The 23,152-nt window shown below is 41.4% G+C and overlaps 1 protein-coding gene across 4 annotated transcripts in view; it reads left to right on the top strand.

The window, feature by feature from the left end:
* Positions 1-23,152, top strand: part of ARID1A (AT-rich interaction domain 1A) — a 76,154-nt gene that overhangs the window by 16,132 nt on the left and 36,870 nt on the right. For 3 of the 4 annotated variants that reach the window (XM_036347145.1, XM_036347143.1, XM_036347144.1), the window contains exons 2-4: positions 13,068-13,280; positions 15,735-16,178; positions 17,199-17,315. In XM_036347145.1, coding sequence (XP_036203038.1) covers positions 13,068-13,280; positions 15,735-16,178; positions 17,199-17,315 — 774 coding nt within the window. The remainder of the gene's footprint in view (positions 1-13,067; positions 13,281-15,734; positions 16,179-17,198; positions 17,316-23,152) is intronic. The other variant, XM_036347147.1, reaches the window with a different exon arrangement.

The following is a 23,152-nucleotide window of genomic DNA, read 5'->3' on the forward strand; positions in this document are numbered from 1 at the left end:
GTGACCAATATGTGGTCTCATTATGGTATTTTGGGTTAAAATAAAATGAGATTGAGATAGCTGGGTTCACCCACCCAGACACATTCACCAAAGAGAACTTCTGTGTGTCTTGCATAGGACAAGCTCAAACGAGTATATGAGCCAAAACAGACGTGAGGGTGGAGTGGGTGGGGGTAGGAGTACATTTTAGCTAGATTTCCATAGGTTAGCATGCCAAGTATCCATCCCAATTTGATTATATTGGCCAGAGATAGCAAATAAAGAGGAGAGACAAAAAATCTTCAGAAAAGACAGCTGGTAACTTTGGTCTGGTCCCATGTGTTTCTGGTATAATGATGAAGCCAGGGTCTCCTATATACACTTGTGTGGACAGTGGTACAGAGAAGGTTGGTACCAATGTACTTTTGGAGCTTTAAAAAGAACTGGAAAATTTTACAGGACTCTAGCTTTTCAGGGTATTGTTAACCTTAAAAAATCCTGAGGATATAAGGGTACCTATAATCTTAATAAGGTTGGCTGTGCCCTGGGCCATTCTTTAACTTATGTAATAGTGCCTGCTATAGTTCAGAGTCAACATTGGGGGATCAGGTGAAAGATTGGCATTTTTGGAAAGTGGTCCAAGGCAGCCCTAGGAATTAATGAAATAAACACAGTGGCAGCATTGCTGCTTCTCAGTGTTTTTATCAAAAGACAGGACTAATGATTGGATTGATGCAATCAATCAAAGCATGATAAATGGAATACCTAACTGCATATAAATTAAGTTCCTACAGCTCATTGATGTGTCATAGATACTTTTTAATATAGAAGAAAAACTGTCATATGTAGAACTGCACTTAAGAGAAATTTAGGACCTTTTACATAACCACTGCAAGACCAGTCCAAGTTTGGAGTTATAGATAAAATAAAAGGAATGGGGAAATGAGAGCTTTTTAAAGAGAAAGCAGATGAGGCTTAAAGTTTTGTGGTGTTATGAGCAGTGTTTGCCTAGCGTTTTTTTGTTTTTGTGCTGTGTCTACAAAGCAGTTTAATAGGGAAGAGAGAGAAGAATATTTTAGAAACTAGATTAGAAGAATTAGGTATGATTTAGAAGTATTGTCTTTATTGAAAAGTTGGTATTGCACTCTGCTGGGTGAAGCTCTGTAAGGTTACATGGACCCTTGCCTCTACATGTATTCCTTAAGGCAGAAAATGTCTTTAAAAATTGTCCTCCTCATTTGGGCTTGTGGTCTATTCGCAGTAAGGTCCTCTCCCTAGTTGAAGCACCCAAGGATGGTTTGTAGGAGGAAGTAGCTTTTTCTGATGTCAACTCATACCACTTCATGTAGTAACAAGGTCTATACATTATTTTTTTAATGAGCATGTACTACTAGATGCAGTATACAAACCTTTCTTTCTTGCATACCATCAAGATTTCCTAGACTTAGGTCAATTCTCAATTGCCTAATCCTGTTGCTCAAATGTCTGATTTAAAGTATACCATACTTGGAACTTGTTAATGTCAGAAGTCTTACTGCAGAACTTTTTAAAAATATATATATTTTATTGATTTTTTACAGAGAGGAAGGGAGAGGGATAGAGAGTTAAAAACATCGATGAGAGAGAAACATCGATCAGCTGCCTCCTGCACACCCCCTACTGGGGATGTGCCTGCAACCAAGGTACATGCCCTTGACCTGAATCGAACCTGGGACCCTTTAGTCCCCAGGCCGACACTCTATCCAGTGAGCCAAACTGGCTAGGGCTACAGCAGAACTCTTTAAAAAAACCTGTGGGTACCTATCAACTATGTGCCAGTTGCTGGTAGTAATGCAACAAATACATATTGAATTTCTATAATATATCAGGCAGGCACTGTGCTGTGAACACTGTAGGCTTCATAATTCCTGTCTCCAATAGAGTACTTTCTAGTGGAGAGAAATGTAAGCAAATAAACACAAATAACTATAATTGTAATAAATGCACTGGAGAAGTATCACCTTCAATAAATTATCTTCCACCCTGGACGGGTAGCTCACTCCTGTGCGCCAAGGTTGTGGGTTTGATCCCTGGTCAGGGCACATACATATAAGAAGCAGCCAATGAATACATCAATAAGTGGAACAACAAATCAATGTTTTTTTCTCTCTCTGAAAAAATTCTATAAAAAATAAATTCTAATTTTTTTAAGTAAATTTTTATTTATGATTACTTTGGTTAGTGGGTGGCTTTGTACTGCTAGACTCTTAGGATGGGTACTGGTCATTTATTTCCTTTAACTGCTCCAAGGTAAAATGTTATGGGAAATTCTCCATCTGAGACTGGTCTTGAGTCCATTAAGTTGGGGGAGAGATAAGCTAGATAGCATCCATTGTTTCTTAGCAAGGTTCTTCTTTGTGTGGCAGTGCATTGCAGGACATTTGACATCCTGCTCCCCAGGTAATAAATGCTAGTAACACCACAATGTGTGTATGATAACCAAAAGAGGAACCTTTCTTATTTCCGAACACTTCCTGAGGGGTTAGTATTGCCTTGGTTGAAAACTATTGGGATTTACTGCCAGAATTCTTAGAAGGAACTATCGAACAAATTCCTTTGGGAGAACAGACTGAAAAGTAGGTAGAGCTTGAGAATTGGGTTGGTCAACCCTTTTGGTATCTTACTTGTGTGTTCTTGTTTTTTAAGTAGGCATTTTGAAACTGCTTTCAATCCCATTCTGCTTTTTCTCCTATTGAGGGTGGAGAGAGGGAAATAATGTCTATTATAAATTGATACTGTAAAAAGCATTTTGCATACTTATCATTTGAACTGCCTCATATCTTACTTAGACTATTTTTAAATTCCCATTTTACAGATGTTCTGGTGCCAAGGGATGAAGTGACTTGCTCAGAGTTGTCGAAGCTTGTGCTTTCTCTCTTAAAGAGCATAACTTTAACTTACTTGATTGGTAATCAACCTCTTATTGACCCCTCTTGAGTTTCTGATTTTGAGTATATGGGACTGGACTTTAACTGTTATGGTTTCTGAGTTTTATTGCTAGAAATTTGGGACTTGTGTAGGATAATAATAGCTAACATTTGGGGTGCTGGAAGATAAAGTAGTCAAACACACACAGACACATACCTACCTCTTGAGGCTTATATATTCTAGACTAGGATATTGACATTAAACAAGATAAATGAATAAACCATATAGTATGCTAGTGATACATGCTCAGGGACCAGGTATAAGAAGTGTGCAGGACCGAAATTTTAAATGGGTTCACCAGGGAAGGCCAAATTGAAGTGCTTGATACGAAAGGGTGAGCTGTATTAAAAACTGGGAAAAGAAAGTATTCCAGGTGGGAGGATCAGTGAATACAAAAGTTCTGAAGCCAGAGCATGTCCAGCTGGATTGAGGAAACAGTGTTTTGTTTTACTGTATGAAAACATTTCATTCAACCCTGACGGTACTACAGCTATTGTCTTTTCTATTGATGTGGAAACTGAGGGACAGAGAAGTTGAAGGCATTGCTAGGGCAGAGCTCTTAACCACTGCCTAGGGACTGGGCATGTAGTCCTGGCCATTTTTTCAGGACTTGTAAGGTCTCTAGAATTACACCATCTCTTCCATAGTCCCTTTTCCTTTTCTACTTTTAAGGTAGGAAAGTTTGTTTTACACACAATTTTCTACTTTCCTGGAGCTTATATTCTAGTCTAGGAGACAGATAGTGAACAAGATAAGTAAATACAGCATATAATATGTCAGTGATATGTTCTCAGGTGAACAAGATTATCAGGTACTAGGTATAGGAATTTGGGAAAGCTTGGCTTTGACTGAGAATGCTGTTTATTTGGGAATCTGAGGTGCATTCCTGGTTTTTCTCTTGGCCATGCACTACCCTCTTCAGACATATCATTGTTTGGCTAAGGAAACTGAATGTTCATCTGTGTTCTAGAATCACTCTGTGCTGGAGATGTGAGGAGCTTTGGAGGGAAGGCCATGTAGCCCAAATGTTCTCAGACTGAACATGAGAATTGCCTGAGTAAATTCCTTGCCCCATTCTAGAGTTGTTGATTCAGAATCGGTAGGGCAGGGTTCAATTATATAGCTGGGAAAGTTAAGGTAAAACCTGGTTAGTTCCTCCTGTGGAGGTGGGGGTGGGGGGTGGTCAGAGAACTGGAATTGGAATTCAGGTGTTCTCTCAGTCTAGTACTCTTTCCACCATGATGTACTTCTGCCTTATTATTGAGATTAAAAAGTTGTACAGAAGAAGACGTTTAATTATATCAAATGGTATTTCAGTTCCTGTTTGATTATCTTTCTTGGAGCCTTACTATTTTTATAACCCTGGATTTAAGAAGTACCTAAAGGAATTTTTTTCTCTAGTTGTGTGATTTCCTTAGAGGCTGTTGTAATTTGTTGGAAATTGGGAGAGATTTGTTAGCTAAGTTTGGTCTTTAAAAAAGTTATCTTTATTTTTGAAAGAGCATTTTCACTGTTGAAAGGTGGCTAATGAAAGTGTTCTGGTTGAGGAGAAGGACTCTATCATTTGTTGGGGAATTCATTAGTTTGGTGCTCTGTTTTATTTGAAGGGTTCTCTTTGGAAAGGGGGGGGGGGGGGGGCGGGGCAACTAGCCACCTGGTTGTGGTTTTTCTCACATGCCTCTTTTGGGTGGACAGCTGTGAAGTAGTTATTACAGTTGGCTCTCATAATCTGAGTTTTGCTAGGTGATTCAATTACTCTTCCCCCTTTGGTTTCTCTTTTCTACCCTTGGTGAGTTTTCTCAGATCTTCTGATCTGTAAGGATGGAGCACAGTGACTTAAATATCTCTGAGCCTGGGAGAGAGCCAGGCTTCTTGTCTTGTTCTCTATTACTTTAGAGGCAGAGTCGGGGTTGAAAGGTCCTGAGTCTGATGTCTGGTTACATACAGCCCCCCCTAAGGTGTTTGGTCAGTTTGGCTGGTGCTTTGGGTGATGTCTTTGAAATTGGCTCTTACTTAGTCTATAAAGGGAAGAATGTGCTCTAACCTTGTAGAATCATTTTTGTAAGCAGAATGGGGTAGCTAGAACTTTTCATTAACTTTGAAGTTTTTAATTATTAGTCAACTTGGACACTTACGAAGCTTTATTATTTTTATTTATTTATAAAAAATATTTTTATTGATTTCAGAGAGGAAGGGAGAGGGAGAGAGAGATGGAAACATCAATGATGAGAGAGAATCGTGGATCGGCTGCCTCCTGCACGTCCCCTACTGGGGATCAAGCCTGCAACCCAGGCATGTGCCCTTGACCGGAATCAGACCTGGGACCCCTCAGTCCACAGGCCGACGCTCCATCCACGGAGCCAAACTAGCTAGGGCAGAAGTTTTTTTATTTTTAAAAATATTTTAGAGAGAGAGGAAGGGAGGGAGAGAGAGAGAGAGAGAGAGAGAAAGAGAGAGAAACATCGATGTGGTTGATTGGCTGCCTCCTGCAGGACCCCAATTAGGGATCAAGCCTACAACCTGGGCATATGCCAGAATCAAACAGCAACCTTTCGGTGCATGGGACATCACCTAACCAACTGAGCCACACTGGCCAGGGCTGAAAGAATTTCTAAAAAATCTGTCTCTTTGATCTGGTAGTTGCAAACTAGTTGGTGATATCTCCCTCACCGTAAGCAGATGACCAGTTTATTTAGACAGGGAATGTCTAGCCTGCGATCCTTATAAGGCCCAAGAAATCATTTGGTCTGATCCTGTCAAGGTAACCACAGGCAGGACTCGGAAGTCAATAAATCTAGGAGCTTTTTTCATAGTAACATAAATGTATATTAAGTGAATGGTGTTATAAATATCCAGATGGTCCTTGGCAGAATAAAGGTTTCCCAACTAGAATGAAATAATTGTTTTTTATCTCTTGTGAAGGAGAAAACTTGAGGGGGGGGGTGGTGATTCTCCTGTTATGAATAAGAATCATAGTCTGAGTGGGTTTGATTTCTTGGGTCTGGTGTTGTATATCTGATGAGAGATTTTTATTTTAATAATCAATTTAATTTCAGGAAATCTTTAATGATATCTCTAGTGAGTCCAAAATAGAAGGTTAAGAATCTCTTATTGTTCTAGGTGGGGAAACATGTCAGCTTAAATGCAAAGCAAAAGGAAGGGAGTCTCCTTATTTTAGGAAGCTGGGTCTGGGGCTAGACTCGCTAGAACTAAACAAGCGGTTTATCCTCAATTGTGGTAGGAGTCCTAGATCAGTCTTCAGAGCCATTAAATACTGGAGGAATGAAAAAAGACAGGATGAGGAGACATTGACTACAGATTTTGGGGGGGTGGGGGGACACTGAGAATGATTTACACTGGTCAGCTCATGTGTTCAGGTATAAAGAGTGGTTCTTTATGGAATTCTCTTCTGTCCATCCTAAGATCTGAGTAGAGCCACGTGGAACTGGCACGTTAATTGGGTGAGGCCTTAACTTTTACATTTGTCCCTGCCTGGAATGCACCTCCACATGGGAGGGTCCAGTAAGGGCACTGAATCAGCAGCTGCTGCCTGTCCCTGTCATCACAGGAAGCTGAGGCCGAGCGTCTTTGTATGGGAGCTCCCCAGCCAGACAATAGTTTGTGCTGGCAGGGCCATGTGGCGAGTCACGTGACCCGGGGCTGTTTTCTGCCGGGGTCCTCACCCATCTGTTCTCTCGGCTTTTTCTGGGTTATCAGGCGCCAGTCCAAGTCCTCCCCGGCAGCCAGCTTCATGGCCAGAGATTACGAGCACTAACCTTCCTGGCAGGGGCGGTGTGGCTTCGCGTTTATGCAGATTAGCCATGTGTTTCTCACTTCAAGGCGTTCCACAGGAAAAGCCTTTTCCTGTGTTTGGCTCTCAGTGGGCGGTTCCCAGCTTACTGTACTGGGACTCGGCAAGCTGCAGGCCTGCACGAGAGGGATCACAGTACACTGGCCCCCTCCCATTCCACCTCCAGTGCTACGTCACCACAACACAACCGCTCGTGCTCTCATACTGTTGGTGTCATTCATTCGGTGCCAAGATTGCTTTAAAAAATTCCCTTGGCCCCAGTTCAAACAGGAGTACAGCTGGGATGTGTTAGATTTTAGGCAGTCTGCCCTCAATTTGAGATGAGTTATAAATAGCAGTGCCGACTTCCTTAACTACCGCTCTCTGAGGTAAAATGCAGGTTAATTACTGTGGGAATCAATTAGGGGGTTCTTTCGATTAAAGAGCCAGGGATGCTTTTTAAAATTGTTATTATTAAAAGTCATACAACAAATCTAGCCAGGAATAAATTGAAAGCACAAGGAGTAAGAAGTAATATATAATTGTCCCAAATCCAAGATTAGGGCTCTTGGTTTATACTGGCCCCAACTAATTGGCATTTAGGGAGACAGAACAAATGGTAGTCAAGACTTCTTTCTGATGGACACCTTTTGGCGACCCCGGCCCATTCCTCTCTTCAGTCAGTATTCTTGCCAGTCCAAATCTGGCTCCATAGGGTTACTGCTGTTCACTTCCTTTCTGCATCTTTGGATTGGAACTTAGGTCTGGAGCTTTCCTTAGTTGGACGTTTATTTCAAGAAAATTAAGAAGTTTCTCTTTTCCTAACGCACTGCCACTTGGTGTGGTGCATTTTGGTGGTTTCTGCTACTGTCTTCTTGGCTCTCTTCTCAGTCATTCAGGGGCAGAGGTTGGAAAATTTGAAGTCCTAGTCTGTTACATCTCACCAACTCCTGTGGGTCAATAGGCTTTCCTTGGGGCAATAAGAAGTAAGGGATTCCATTAGCCCACTGGTCTGGAGGGGTTGTAATTCCATTTACTTGGAACTGGGGAACTCTCTACGCAAGTGGTTAGTCTGCAAGCTGTTTGTTCTGAATATATTCAGAGGGACCAGCCTGCTAAGCATCCTTGCTTTTGATGCCCCTAAACTGCATCTTTTGATGCATTTTATTTGGCAGGCAGTTTGTAACACAGCCAGTGATCTGGAAAGAGATAAGTGGTAGATGGAGATGGGCGGGGGGTTCTTATGGCTCTTTTCCCCCCTTTTATTTTTTATGAATGCAGTGGGGTATATAGCAGGGGGCCTGACTTCGCTGACCTAGGGGGCAGCATTTTCTTCTCAATTATGTGTCTTTATGGCAGAGCTTTTGCTTTTGAAGTGTAATCACAGTAATCTACTCCTGTGGTTTCCCATTGAAAGGATTTCCTCTCTGTCTTTCCCAGAGAGCAATCTCTTGCTCTTTGCAGCCAGGGTTTGGTGTTTCCCTTCCATTGCCTTTTCCTTGGTGCCTGCGGACTGCTGATACTGGCTTTTCTAGCTTGCATGTAGTAGGGATTTTTCTGGTCTGAAATTGCTACTTATGGGATAAATGATTAGTGAAGATGTAAGCCCCCATCTCTGTTTTGAGAGACTGAAAGATGGCATTTCATCTATAACTACAAATCACACCTCTTTCACAGTGGTTTTAAATATCAGAAGTGTGAGTTAGGTCCCTGCCCACCTCCCCTTCTGATATGAGCAGATGTTTAACTTTGACTTGAGAACAGAGTTATCTGATGGTTAGAGCTGGATATATTTTAGTTTGCTAAGCGGCATATTCTTTTATTTTATTTTATTTTAAGAGAGAGAGAGAGAGAGAGAGAGAGAGATATCAATTTGTTATTCTACTTATTTATGCATTCATTGGTTGATTCTTGTATGTGCCCTGACTGGGGATCATCCTTGGCTTATCAGGACAAAGCACAAATCAATTGATCTACCCAGCCAGGACGCTAAGCTGCATATTCTGTTGATTATAACGCTTTGGTGAAGGGAGGGGGTCAGAAATCTGATGTCCAGGAAAGGGAAATGTCTAAATTTTACTTTTAGAATAAGAATTTTTTTGATTTGTATTTATTTTTAGTCTGCAAAGATTTCCTAAAAATGATGAAAGAATCCTTAAACCTTTTATTAACGAAACCCCAGGTAAGTAGCTGTCCTCTGTAGGGGAGTACAGTGCCCCTGTGAGAGAAGAAAAGGTAACTTGCCTTTAGCCTTTTGTTTTCAAGCAGGATATTGGGGAATGCCTGTATAGTTTGAGACCTTTCTGGTATATGATGGCACATAAGATTCTTCTCAAAAGTGTGCTTGTTCTCCCTTGGCTGTTTATTCCATCCTCACCTATTTCAGTGCTATTCACTTTTTTTCTACTCTCAAAGTCATATCCTGGTTTAGGGAGTGCCCCTGGCCCTATGGATAGATGGTTTGATCTGGGCTTTCTCACCATAGTATCACCTACCCACTTCTTGCAGTGGGGCAGCCTGGCATTGAAGTTACTGAGCCCTAGCTCTGCAGGTGGGGTCTTTGAAAAGAAAATGTCTGATTTCTGGCTTTCTAGAACTTAGTCTTGAGAGATTCAGTCAGTTAGCTGGACAACTAAAAGATAAACCTTACAATTCTAACTGAATCTACAATAGGAGATTGAGAAATGTGAGAGATCAGAGTGTGTTGAAGAAGTAGGAAGGACCTTCCTGTTGAAGGGTTGGGTTTCTGCTAGTGGAAGCCATCATGGAAAGGAGTGCAGGGCAAGAGGGTACCATTGCATAGAGCTGGGCATGCTCCATTATGTGGGGGACTTTGGTGTGAGACTAAAAAAAATGTGTAGAATTGGGGCTTTAGAGTCACACAGAAGTGCACTATTTACCATCATAATTTTTAATCTTTATCCGAGAATGTGGCTTCTTTATTTTTTTTTAATTGATTTAAGAGAGAAAAACATTGTTATGAAAAACACCAATTGTTTAATCAGTGCCTCCTGTACACACTCTGACCAGGGATTGAACCCGAAACCTAGGTGTGTGCCCTGACTGGGAATCGAACCTGCAACCTTTTTGGTGTACCGGACAATGCTCCAACTAACTGAGCTACTAGCCAGGATAATTAGATGAAAGACTGATGTGTTCAAGGTCAGACAGTGATAGAGTTAGAATCTGAACTCATGTCTATGGATTTATTACACTCTTTGCTCTTACCATGCGATACTGAACAGGATGTAGATAGGAAGAATGGAGCTGTTGTGAATCAAGGAGAGATAAAAATGATTTGTGAGCATTGCTCTAGGTCCAGTATGATAGCCACTAGCTACATATATGATTATTTGAATGTAATTAAAAGTAAATAAAATAAGTTAGTTTCTCAGTTGCACTAGCTATATTTTAAGTACTTAATAGTCACACATCCCAGAAAAATTTATTGAGTAGTGTTTCTCTAATTCACTAGTTCTCAGCTAGTATACAGTCATCCAAGGATCTTTAGGGGTGGGGTGGGGGGAGCCCAAGCCCTTTTGACCCACTAAATTGGAATCTCTATGGAGAGGCCCAGGCATTTGTAAAAATTCCCCCATCTGTAGCCCTGGTTAATAGCTACTGCTCTAGAAGCTCCATAGTAACCATGATAATGACTGCCCCTCAAGTGTTGTGGGGAGACCTGGACTGGCAGAGATACCCGGAGTGGGCTTGTCTCTGTTCAGTAAATATAGTCTTCCCTGGGGCCACAAGGACAGCAGCTGCAGTGAGGGATGAGAAGAGGATCTCCTTGGTATGTGTGTATGATGTGGCTGTGTAAGCCCCTGAGCTTACACAGGAGAGAATGATGATGTTTTGGCTCCAGGTGTACCGGTGAAGACCACATGCTGTTCATTACTTATTAGTCCAGTTGTAGTTAAGTTTGAACTTCCTAAAGAATCCAAAAAAAACATGTGTAGCTCCAAAATTATGATAGGGAACATTATTAGAGCTTCTGATACAGAGGCAGGACTTGGCAAAATTGTTTTAGTTATATTGGAAACAACACTTTAATATTGACATGTAGTAATGATTTGGGACATGGTTTTACTTTGATTGTAGTTTAGATGAGGCTACATCATCACTGTTACCTTTTTAGCTGAGATTTCAGCTGCAGCTTAAGAGAGAACTTCACTTTTTTCCTCTTGGTATTTAGAATAGTCCCTGTGGCTTTTTGTCTTATCTATTTTCCTCATGACAGCTTGACTTAAACACTTAGATGTACTCTGTCCCCACCCCCAAAGACATGTACAGAGAACCAATTATTTAAATGCCCCTTTTCCTTTTTTATGTGTATGTGTTAATTCCTACCAAGGATATTCTTTCCATTGATTTTTTGAGATAGTGCAGGAGAGGGAGAGGGAGAGGGAGGGAGAGAGAGAGAGAGAGAGAGAGAAGGAGAGAGAGAACATGGATGTGAGAGGGACACATCAATTGGTTGCCCCCCGCACTTACCCCAACAGGGGCCAGGAATCAAACCTGCAATCCAGGTACGTGCCCTTGACCTGTGATTGAGCCTGCAACCCTGCATTGCTAGGGCCAACACTCTAATCACTGAACAACGTCGACCAGAGTTACCCCCCTTATTTTGGAGGGGTTTTCGTTGTTATTTTTAAGGTCTTACCTTAAATTGTAATTTATTAATTATAGAATAACAGAACTAGAAGGGACCCTACATATCATCTAGACCTGTGGTTCTTTTTCTTTTTTTAAAAATTTTTTTATTGATTATTAGAAAGAGAGGAAGGGGGAGAGAGAGAAACATGATGTGAGAGCAAAACATTGATTGGCTGTCTCCTGCACACCCCTAACTGGGAATCGAACCCAAAACCTTTATTTGTACGGGACTGACGCCCAACCAACTGAGCCACATCAACCAGGGCTAGACCTGTGGTTAAAGTGTGGTCCCTCAACCAGCAGCATCAGCATCACCTGGGAACTGTTAACAAATGCATATCCTAAGCCTGACATGAAACTACATAATTAGAGGCTGTGGGGGTGGGTTCCAGCAGTGTGTGGTTTATTAAGCCACCCAGGTGATATCTATATTCCTCACTCCAAATTTAAGATTTAATTTTCTGTTCTTTTTAAATATATTTTTATTGATTTCAGGGAGGAAGGGAGAGGGAGAAAGAAACATCAATGGTGAGAGAAACTATTGATTGACTGCCTTCTGTACGCCCCACACTGGGGATCAAGCCTGAAACCCAGGTGCCTGGACTGGGAATCGAACCGTGACCTCCTGGTTCATAGGTCAATACTCAACCACTAAGCCACATCGGCTGGGCAAGATTTAATTTTCAAGTTTTATGTCAGGCCCAAGCTTACTCTCCAACCTGGGTGTATCTGTTTGTAAGGTGCTTAGGGAAACTTTACAAACTTCCCCCTCCACACCACCAGTAAATATAGGTAGGCATCTCTGGCAGGGGAAAGTATTCTGGCGCTCTGTCCTCTATAGCTCCAAAAGGATAAAATTACGTCAGTAAGTGAATGAGCTGATTGAAACTATTGCCCCACAATGGGCTGAGAGAAAACTATGTTTGTAGCCAGACACCTGTGACTTGAACTTTGAGCTTTCATTATTGGTACTTTGCTATACCTTCATGTCTTGTTCTCTGAAGAGAGAAGAAAAGTTCTACTCTCCCTATACCCTCAAACTCTTGAAGATTAAAGGAGATGAACTTTTCAGATAAGATGCACAAGGCTGTAAATTCAAAGTAACAGTTCCCTCAACAACTGTAACTTAACCATGTTACTCATTTGGAAGAAAGCATAAATTTAAGTGTGCCATAGTACAAACAGGTTACAGATATGCAAGGAAAAAAGATATCACTGTTTAAAAGAACAGAAATGTGTAGATGCTTGTGTATTCGAATTCCCAACCACAGTGTTGAAGCATCAGTTTTGGTGTTGAACAAGATCATGGCAGAATATAGCAGCACTATTGGCTCTCAATTGCAGGGCTTTTGTTCTGGTTGTTTCAACATAGAGTACATATATTCATTGCTCCACACTTGGTCTGTCCCTTGGATCTCAAGTAATACCACCTTTACAAAGCAGTAGTATATAGCTTACAAGATGCTGTCACAGACTGGGGTATTTTCATTTCATATATGATAATTCAAGATTCTGAGAAAGGTTAAATGATTTGCCCAAGGGTTACTGGATCTGTACCATTATTTTTTCATAACTATTTTTCTATGTGGAATGCAGACCTATTTGTTTGGTTTGTGTTCATATTGGCCAGAGGCCATGAAAGCTTCAGGTTAATGAAATGTTCTTTATTTTGTAGCCATCCAGTCCGATGGATCAGATGGGCAAGATGAGACCTCAGCCATATGGTGGAACTAACCCATACTCACAACAACAGGGACCTCCGTCAGGACCGCAGCAAGGACATGGGTACCCAGGGCAGCCATATGGGACCCAAACCCCACAGCGGTACCCGATGACCATGCAGGGCCGGGCGCAGAATACCATGGGCGGCCTCTCTTATGCACAGCAGGTAGATGGTGACTCCTATTACCTTAACCCTTAATCTGTCCAGGACCTGGTCTTGAGCTATAGAATCAGAACATATCTTCGGCCTTCCAGCTGGAACCACCATCTTCCATTAATTAGCCAAAATGAGTAACACAAAGGGAAAGAGGAGAGGCACCTGCTATATGTTCTCTAGGCTTTTTAGGAAACACGGAGTTCTTCCTTTGCCACATACATGCAAATCTACTAGAAAGGTGATATTGTAGACATCAAGGGAATGCCCCACAAATGTTACCATAGCAAAACTAGAGGAGTCTACAGTGTCACCCAGCATGTAGTGGACGTTGTTGTAACAAACAAATTAAGGGCAAGATTCTTGCCAAGAGGATTAATGTACATATTGAGGATATTAAACACTGTAAGAACTGAGATAGCTTTTTGAACCGTGTGAAAGAACATGATCAGAAAAAAGAAGGAAGCCAAAGAGAGAGGTATTTGGGTTCAGCTGAAACTTCAGCCTGCTCCACTTTATGAGAACCAATGGAAAAGAGCCTGAGCTGCTAAAACCCATTCATTCCCTATGAATTCATGGCATGATAAGTGTAAAAAGACAAACAAAAAACATACAAACCCTGTACTGTTTTAAAAAAAGAACATGTCTTTGGCTTCCAAACCCCCCTTGTAAGCATAGGCCAATTGGCTGTTAGTTACAGTGTGCTACTTACAAGGCCATGGTTTTATGCACCATTCCATGTGTGCTGGAGGGAAAACTGCTCCCTAGCCACAGGCTGTACATATCTGTTTTCTTCTTTGACCTTCTGAATGAGGTTTCGGGAAGAAAGAAAGGCAGTCGCTGAGCACCTATCCACTGCTACCTAGAAAAACCACTCGTAATGTGTCCTGTCTGGTTCACAATGATGAATTAGTTTAGAAGGGCCTGGAGGTAGAAGAAAAAGGGAAGAGTGAACAATAAGGATGCTAACAGTGCTTTATAAATATAAAGATTCCCTCATCTTTTGTCTGGTCACCCACATCATTTTTTAAAAATATATTTTTTATCTCAGAGAGGGAGAGAGAGATAGAAACATCAATGATAAGAATCATTGATCGTCTGCCTTCTGCACACTCCCTACTGGGGATCAAGGCCGAAACCTGAGCATGTGCCCTTGACCGAAATCGAACTCGGGACCTTTCAGCCCACAGGCCGATGAATGCTGCTCTATCCACTGAGCCAAACAAGCTAGGGCTGCATCATTATCTTTTTATAGTCACTTTGTTTTGACAGCTTTTTCTATCATTTACATTTGAGTGATACTCAATGAAAATGGTGAGGGACAGAATCTAAAACCTAACTTTACTCCTTAAACTTTAAAGCAAAGTATAAAAAATAGGGTACAGTCACTTTTGTTTCAATGAGAAAATGGAGGAGAGATGGGATAGATATCGTTGGTGTGTTTTTTGTGTGTGTGTTTTGGTAGGGGGTTAGTGCTTGCCCATTTACCAAATGTATTCCCAGTGTATAGAATTAGAGCCTGGTACAAGTAAGCAGGTAGGCTCTCAAATATTTTTTGAATGAAGGTTAAATGAAATAGAGAACCAGAGTAACATAGGGATTTGCACACTGTCTGGATTATTAAATCCTAGGTTTTCAGTCGGCTGAGCCAGGCTGCTGTTGACTATTCATTGTGGCTAAGATACGGATTCCTAGTGCTTATAAAAAGTCTAGGCCAGCCGTGGGCAAACTGCGGCCCGCGGGCCGGATCCGGCCCGTTTGAAATGAATAAAACTAAAAAAAAAAAAGACCGTACCCTTTTATGTAATGATGTTTACTTTGAATTTATATTAGTTCACACAAACACTCAATCCATGCTTTTGTTCCGGCCCTCCGGTCCAGTTTAAGAACCCATTGTGGCCCTCGAGTCAAAAAGTTTGCCCACTCCTGGTCTAGGCCATGATAAAAAGAGTAGGCCCATGGTGAAAACAGCTGCTCTTGAACTCTTGTAAATGTCCCAAATATTAAATAGTGTAAATTTCCTGTGGATGAATGCGGTCCACTTGTAAATAAACCAACTGGTAATCCAGCTTGGCCATCCTTCCTGACTCATTAAACAGGGATGGTAGACAAACTCTGGGCCATTTAAGCTAAGTGTGAGGCTTGGCTTGCTGCTTTCTATACCCATTCATAGGGCATATCTCACTTCTCCTTTTCTTTTTAATCCTCTCCCAAGGACATGCTTTTATTGATTTGAGAGAAAACCATTGATGTGAAAGTGAAACATCGATTGGTTGCCTCCTGCATGTGCCTTGACAGTGATTGAACACACAATCTGGATATGTGCCTTGAATAGGGATCAAACCCGAAACCTTTCAATGTACTGAAAAACACTCCAATCAACTGAGCCACACCGGCCAGGGCTACCTTATCTTTCTTCATCCAGAAGAGTCAGTGCTAAAAAATGTGTCCTTTCCTTTCCTACAGATTCCTCCTTATGGACAACAAGGCCCCGGTGGATATGGTCAACAGGGCCAGACTCCATATTATAACCAGCAAAGTCCTCACCCCCAGCAGCAGCAGCAGCCACCCTACTCCCAGCAACCACCATCCCAGACACCTCATGCCCAACCTTCATATCAGCAGCAGCCACAGTCTCAGCCACCACAGCTCCAGTCCGCTCAGCCTCCATATTCCCAGCAGCCATCCCAGCCTCCACATCAGCAGTCTCCAACTCCATACCCCTCCCAACAGTCTACAACCCAGCAGCAGCCCCCCTACTCACAGCCACAGGCACAGTCTCCCTACCAGCAGCAGCAACCTCAGCAGCCAGCATCCTCGACACTCTCCCAGCAGGCTGCATACCCTCAGCCCCAGTCTCAGCAGTCACAGCAAACTGCCTACTCCCAGCAGCGCTTCCCTCCACCACAGGTAAGATGCCCCTTCCTCTTTCTCTTCTTTACATGTAACCACCGATAGCTTGGGGATTGATATCATGAGAACTTTGCTATACAGATTGGTTCTCTAAAGTGCACTTAAAAGCCAATTAAATTCTGGATAAACATGCTAACTGGATTGATTGAACTAATAAAGGCATAACCTTCTTAACTGCATAAAAACCTTTACCTCTCATTGATGAAAAAAATAGGGCAATCGAAAGTTGCATAGAAAGATAAGTTGAAGATAGTGGGACTGATTTTTTGGTCTTCTTTTAAAACAATAACTTTGGGATGCTGTACTGTACATTCATTCTAACTGCTATTCCATTCTGCTATTGCTCAAAATATTTTTAGACTCCTTCATATGAAATTTCCATCAAAGCTGACAGCACACTGTAGAATATTCTCAGTGGTGGTAAATCCTTTTATTTTTTTGAGGATGGATTTGATTTTGGGAAATAGCTAAAATTTATTTGTAGCCATGTCTGTGAACAAGATAGGTGATGAAGCTGCCTTGGGTTTTATTCTTTAAAGAGCAGAAAGAGGAGAAATGATTGTGTGATGATAGGTACGTTAAAAATGTTGTGCATTGTTGGCATTGTTGGAAAACTATCGCATCCCACAGTGATGACTTTGAAGGAAGTAGTAGTCATTTTAATGCAGAGGTTTATGAGTTTTTTCTTGTCATTTTAAAATTAATTAGTCTCATTCCTTGATAAATATAACATGTAGTTAGCTAGACTTTAGAATTTAATCCCAAGGAACAGCTCTCTCTGTGAGTGGCGATAAATGATGAACAGTGCCATCAAAAAGAGTCTTATATTCACTGTTGACATTTTACCTGAAAGACACATGTTCTGTTTTCTGCCTTTGGATGACATTGTGTGCATTGGGTAGTGTCCCCCACCCAATTTCCCCTGTGTGAGAGTCCCATAGTCCTTTCATCATAAAGCAAGCTTGTTTGGTTTGTCAGTGCCAGGCTATAACACAGCTTTTGTTTTTCTTGTTTTAGGAGTTATCTCAAGATTCATTTGGGTCTCAGGCATCCTCAACCCCCTCAATGACCTCCAGTAAGGGAGGGCAAGAAGATATGAACTTGAGTCTTCAGTCAAGACCCTCAAGCTTGCCTGTGAGTATGCCTGCCACCCTCTAAAAGATGACGGGGGACAGAGAGGAAAGCAATGAAAACTGGTTTCTGGTTGGATGTTTTGGTGGTATTAAGCTAAATGAACAATGAGCTATTTCTTGATTACAGGTTCAAAATTCTGTATAGGGATTTATGGACTGACCTTGTAGATTATCTGCCCAGGGAATAGGTTTATGATCTCTGTTTAGAGTTTTCTGTTTTTAAATTTTGGCCTCTTAGGCATGGGCCATATGAGAAACAGAGCAAGATGGAGATGTTGGAAGCACTATCTGCTCTCCATCAAAGTTCAGAGAAGTTTCAATGGATGTTTTGTGTGTGTGTAGTTTTTTTTACCTTACTTTTGAGGTCTTAATTTTTAGGTTTTTGTCTTAGCATTTAGCTAAGAGGTAGGATTTGGAATGCATTTAGCATAAGTTGTCACATTGAACATGAGCAGAGTAAAAGCAGTTTTTCTGGTTTGTGTTTTGTGTGAATAGGTGTTTTTGTCTAGTAGGATGCTTGGTGCCCAAATGCTTGATTAGTGTTTATGGAATGGGCTGGCTGTATCCTGAGAAAGGCAGTGTAGTCTGCTGATTAAGAGTTTAGGCTTTAGAACCAGAGTTCCTGGGTCTGCATTTTTACTCTGCCACTAACTCTTTACCCTTGGGCAAGTCACTTAACCTGTCCATGCCTTCATTTTCACATATGTAAAGTGAATCTAAAAATATCCACTTCATAGGAGGTGGTCATTAACATTAAAGAGATTAATATAGAGAGAGTGTTGGTACATTTTAGGCATCCATAAATGTTATTGTCATCATCCCAGAGGGCATGGTGGGGGGACTGTGCTTTTTACCTGAAAGGCAGTTTGCACCAACCGTTGAATAGTAGGCTGGTTCTGGAAACACTTGTGCAAGTTGCTTAGGTTCTGAAAATTGATCTCAGGAATGAAATGGGCTACTCTAAAATCTAGTAAGACGGTAGGTAGCAAACCTTCCATTACAATTCTGTTTCAGTTAGGAAATGGAAATTCAGCCACACATGCCCAGACAAGAATCTTTTGAAATGTTGATTCAACTTAGAATTGAAGCCTATCTCTTCAATTAGTCTGACTTGGGGGAAAAAATGGTTTCTGGATCTTTGAGGAATAGGTAGGAGGCAGGAACTCTCTTTATCATTAAGCCTTCCCTGGTTTCCCCTGAAGATCTCTGAGCCATAACCTTAGTAGGATGAGGTCTGTGGAATCCCTCAGCACCTGTCATTCTGGCTTCTCAGGCCAAGATGAAGAGCCACTGTCAGATGGGACTTCTAAGACTTTCTGAACTGAGGATTTGGGGGAAGAAGTATCTGAATAAGGCAATCCCTCTTTGTTCCTTTCTCATTAATGTCTATTGCAATTCTTTTCTGCATCCTAAACTTTATTTGGAATATGCTTTTCAGCCTGATTTAGTCAGTCATGTGTAACCACTCCCTCACCATCTATGGTCTGTGGCTAAATCTGGGTGTGAGGTACTATTATAGCAAGAATCCAAATTGGTGGATTTCTGCCAGTGTTGTAAAGTTGCTCCTTACCCCATCAAAAAGTTTCTGCTTGCTTCTAGTGATCTTTTAACAGAACTGTAGTTGGTACTTTTTTAGTCTTGAGAAGCCTAGCATATAATTATATTGCATGTCTTCTAAGGGTTGAGAACCCTGTACTATTGAGACCAAGAGCTTTTGATTTGACCTACTGAAGTGAAGGTGCTGGCAGCTTCTTGGGCCCAAGAGAGAGTTGTTCCTGGGCAGCCAATCACAAGGAGCATTCCCAAATCCAGGCATCTACTATAGATTAATCCAAATGGGTCATTTGCTCTGTGGTAGAAACTCCATGTGGGAGGTGAGCTGGCTGGGTTATTGGCATCTTGTTTGTTGACTTGCTTTTTATCCCTCTGCTACTTGAAGCAAGAAACAAAAGAAGGTTTTTCTTTAAAATTTTGGTTTGATGCCAGATTTGCCTTACCAGGCTGGGAAACAGTCACATCTGAAGAAAGGAGAAGTCGGGATTCCCTACAAAGGGCCCTCTCCTTTCTTAAGCAGCTGTGTTAAGGGATTCTGAAGGTTTACCAGTTTCAGGCAGCCCCTCCACTTTCCACATCACCCTCTTCATTCACCTTACTACTTAGCCCTAAAGGCAATATGATTGTGACCCTAGAGCAGTGGTCGGCAAACTCATTAGTCAAAAGAGCCAAATATCAACAGTACAACGATTGAAATTTCTTTTGAGAGCCAAATTTTTTAAACTTAAACTATACAGGTAGGTACATTGTTATTAACTTAATTAGGGTACTCCTAAGCTGGCCTTTGCTAAAAACGTCCTCAATCTGATTGAGGTACATTCGCTGAGGTCAACCCCTTCCAACTCTCCCATCCACACTCGTCTTGTACACTTGTTTCGTCTATCTCCTTTCGTTCATCCTCTCTATATGTCCAAACCATCTCAGCATACCTTTCTCAATCCTCGAGACTACATCTTCTTTCACTCCACAACGTTCCCTGTACGTGCGCCCGCACGTGGTATTTTGTGGAAGAGCCACACTCAAGGGGCCAAAGAGCCGCATGTGGCTCGAGAGCCGCGGTTTGCCGACCACTGCCCTAGAGTTAAACACTCAGTATGGTTTTTGATCCTGATTATTACAAAAATTAGATTTTGAGTTTTTGTTCAGCTATTAATGCAAACCATTTAGCCGCTATTCTTCTGATTATGTTATCCCTCTATTTAAAGTTATTTTTTATTAATCATAGAATAAAATCCCAAATCCTTAATATTACCTAGGCTGTTTGTCGTGTGTCCACCCCCCATCCCTCACTCCCCTGGCTGTCCCACTTTCCGATTCAGTAAGCCTGGTGAGTGGCCTGAGAATTCGCATTTCTGACATTCTTCGATGGTGCTGATGCTGCTTGTCCAGGGATGGCACTTTGAGAAGCTTGTTGACATAGGTAAAAGCACCTTATATGCCCTCTGGAATCACTTCCACATCCTTCTACACAGAGAAGCACCATCTTGTATATGAAGTTGCTTTGCTCCATGATGCCAAGGGTATTTTCCTGATACATCTACTTACTTGGGTCTTTCTCACCAGATCAACGGTTCTCAACCTGTGGGTCGCAACCCCTGTGGAGGTCGAACGACCCTTTCACAGGGGTCGCCTAAGACCATCAGAAAACACATATTGAATATATAATTACATATTGTTTTTGTGATTAATCACTATGCTTTAATTATGTTCAATTTGTAACAATGAAAATACATCCTGCATATCAGGTATTTACATTACGATTCATAACAAGTAGCAAAATTACAGTTATGAAGTAGCAACGAAAATAATTTTATGGTTGGGGGGTCACCACAACATGAGGAACTGTATTAAAGGGTTGCGGCATTAGGAAGGTTGAGAACCACTGCACTAGATGGTAAGCTCCTGAAAGGCAGGAACTGTATTATTGACCTCTGTGCCCCCAACACCTATCGTGTGACTCCCAAGACTGGTGGTTCTCTGTCTTGGCTGCATGTTTGAATTACCTGGGGAGTGAGTGATTTTTAAAATCACTGGCCAGGGTTCACAGAGTTCTGATTTGTTTGATTTGGGGTTGGGCTTGGGCTTGGGCTTGGGCTTTGGTATGGTTAGAAGCTGTATTGGGTGATTCTGATTTGTAGCCCTGATAGAGAGCTACTAGTTTAAACTGTCAGGTTTCTTTGCTGTAATATACTCTTAGCACCCATGCTTCTTGTCAGTGCTTATCTCAATATTAATTTCAATAACTTAATGCAAACTCAGTCAGGGCCTGACTTGCTGTGTCTAGCTCATTGTCATCATAGTACCTGGCATATAGTAGGCTCCAACTCATTGAACGAAGGAACCTGAGCAGTATCCATTACGTTGCTCATCCAGAAAATGTGTGTCTGACAGGGGACATCTTGACCATATTATCAGATTGTTGTTTTCACTGCTAGGGCAAGGCAGGTATCACAGACTGCTATGCGACGGCCCAAACTCTATTTTGGAGAATTAATTTATTTGTGATTCCTGGCAGTGGCTTAGGAAGAATTTGGGGTTAGGGTTTGTCATTTATCTTGTAAAATAGCTACCACTTCACCTTATGTTAAAGGGATGGATGAGCAAATATTCAGGTGTTTCATTAAGTCTTTAATTTTCTTTATTTTGGGGAAAACCTTTAAGGGACTCTGAAAATTGGTAACTGACTTTTGATTATAGTCATTTCTTTAGAATGACTTGCATCTTTAAAAGCTTCTATTTTAGTGATTCATCCAAGTGTATGTGGCTTCCCTAGAATAATGAATGCTTCCCAAATTTTTCTTACTGAGGCACATTTGTAAATTTACATTTTAGTCTTGTAAGTTTACTTGGGATAGGGTTTCTATTTAGTGATGGAAAATGGATATAGGATTGAAAGCCCTGAAGGTTAAGCTAGATTAGTGCTTCTCAAACTTTGGCATGCAGTAAGAATCACTTGGGGATAATTAAAACACAGATTACTGACCTCTACTAGAAAGATTCTGACTCAGAAGATGTGGTGTGGGACTCAGGTGTTTGCATTTCTAGCAAGCTCCAGGTAGTGCTGACGTTGCCCGTGCCATAGCTGAACCATGAGCTTAGGTAGTCCTTTCAAAGGGGAAGAAAAAAATTATTAGACTAGGAAGCCAGTCTAGAAATAATGGTGACTTACAGTATAGTTTTACTCATGATGATCTAGAGCAGTGGTTCTCAACCTTCCTAATGCCGTGACCCTTTAATACAGTTCCTCATGTGGTGACCCCCAACCATAAAATGATTTTTGTTGCTACTTCATAACTGTAATTTTGCTACTGTTATGAATCGTAATGTAAATGTCTGATATGCAGGATGTATTTAGGCGACCCCTGTGAAAGGGTCGTTCGACCCCCCTCTCCCCCTGCCAAAGGGGTCTCGACCCACAGGTTGAGAACCGCTGATCTAGAGGTAAGACTGTCAGTAGTGGTAGTCAATAGTGGTAGAAAAGAGACTTGGGAGAGAGAGGCTACCTGCAGCTGTGGCCTCTGTGCAGTTTATCCGTGGGTTAAGACAGCCCTTGCACTGCTAGACCTCCACTCGAGCCCCCAGCACTATATCCCTTCCATAAACTGGTCATCAAATCCTAGTTTACCTCAGAAATGGTTTTTCCTCACTGTTCTTCCCCACTGCCTTTTTTTAGGCCTCCGTTATCCCTCTCCTGGTATCTTGCCTCCTGATGGTTCATTTTCTTTTCCTTCCAAGTCAGTCCTCAACCTAATTACCAGAATGATCACCTTAAAAAATCAAACCTGGCAAGTAACATTACTGCTTTAAAACCTCTGACTACGCGTTGCCTATAGGTTTAAGCCAAAATGTGACATACAAGTTCCTTTGTAATCTGGAGGATGAGGATTTTTTTTTTTTTAATTTTTAAGTAGGTAAGTTTCCTGTCCTTGGAGTAAAACCTGGTGTACTGTTTGTTGTGGGTGTTATATTGAAGGCAGGTAAGCAGTAGACATGGGTTGAACTTGAATGACTTCTGAGGTAAACTGAACTCTTAAATCTGTACTTATGAATGTGACATGGTTGTTACCCTTAAGAATCCTCCTCTGAATATAGTAGGCATTTAATAAATTTTGAATTAGCCTTTTGAAAAAATAAAATAAAAAGAATCCTCCTCTATTTCATTAGTGATATAGATAAAGAATATGTGCCTGAATGTTTTAGTGAGTGCTGTCAGAATTTGGTGAAGTCAGTGATCCATGTATGTCTAAATAGTTGAGGGAAGACATCAATGGCAGAAGTTTAGAA

Source organism: Myotis myotis, unplaced genomic scaffold (assembly GCF_014108235.1).
Source record: "Myotis myotis isolate mMyoMyo1 unplaced genomic scaffold, mMyoMyo1.p scaffold_m19_p_2, whole genome shotgun sequence".
NCBI classification, from domain to species: Eukaryota; Metazoa; Chordata; class Mammalia; order Chiroptera; family Vespertilionidae; genus Myotis; species Myotis myotis.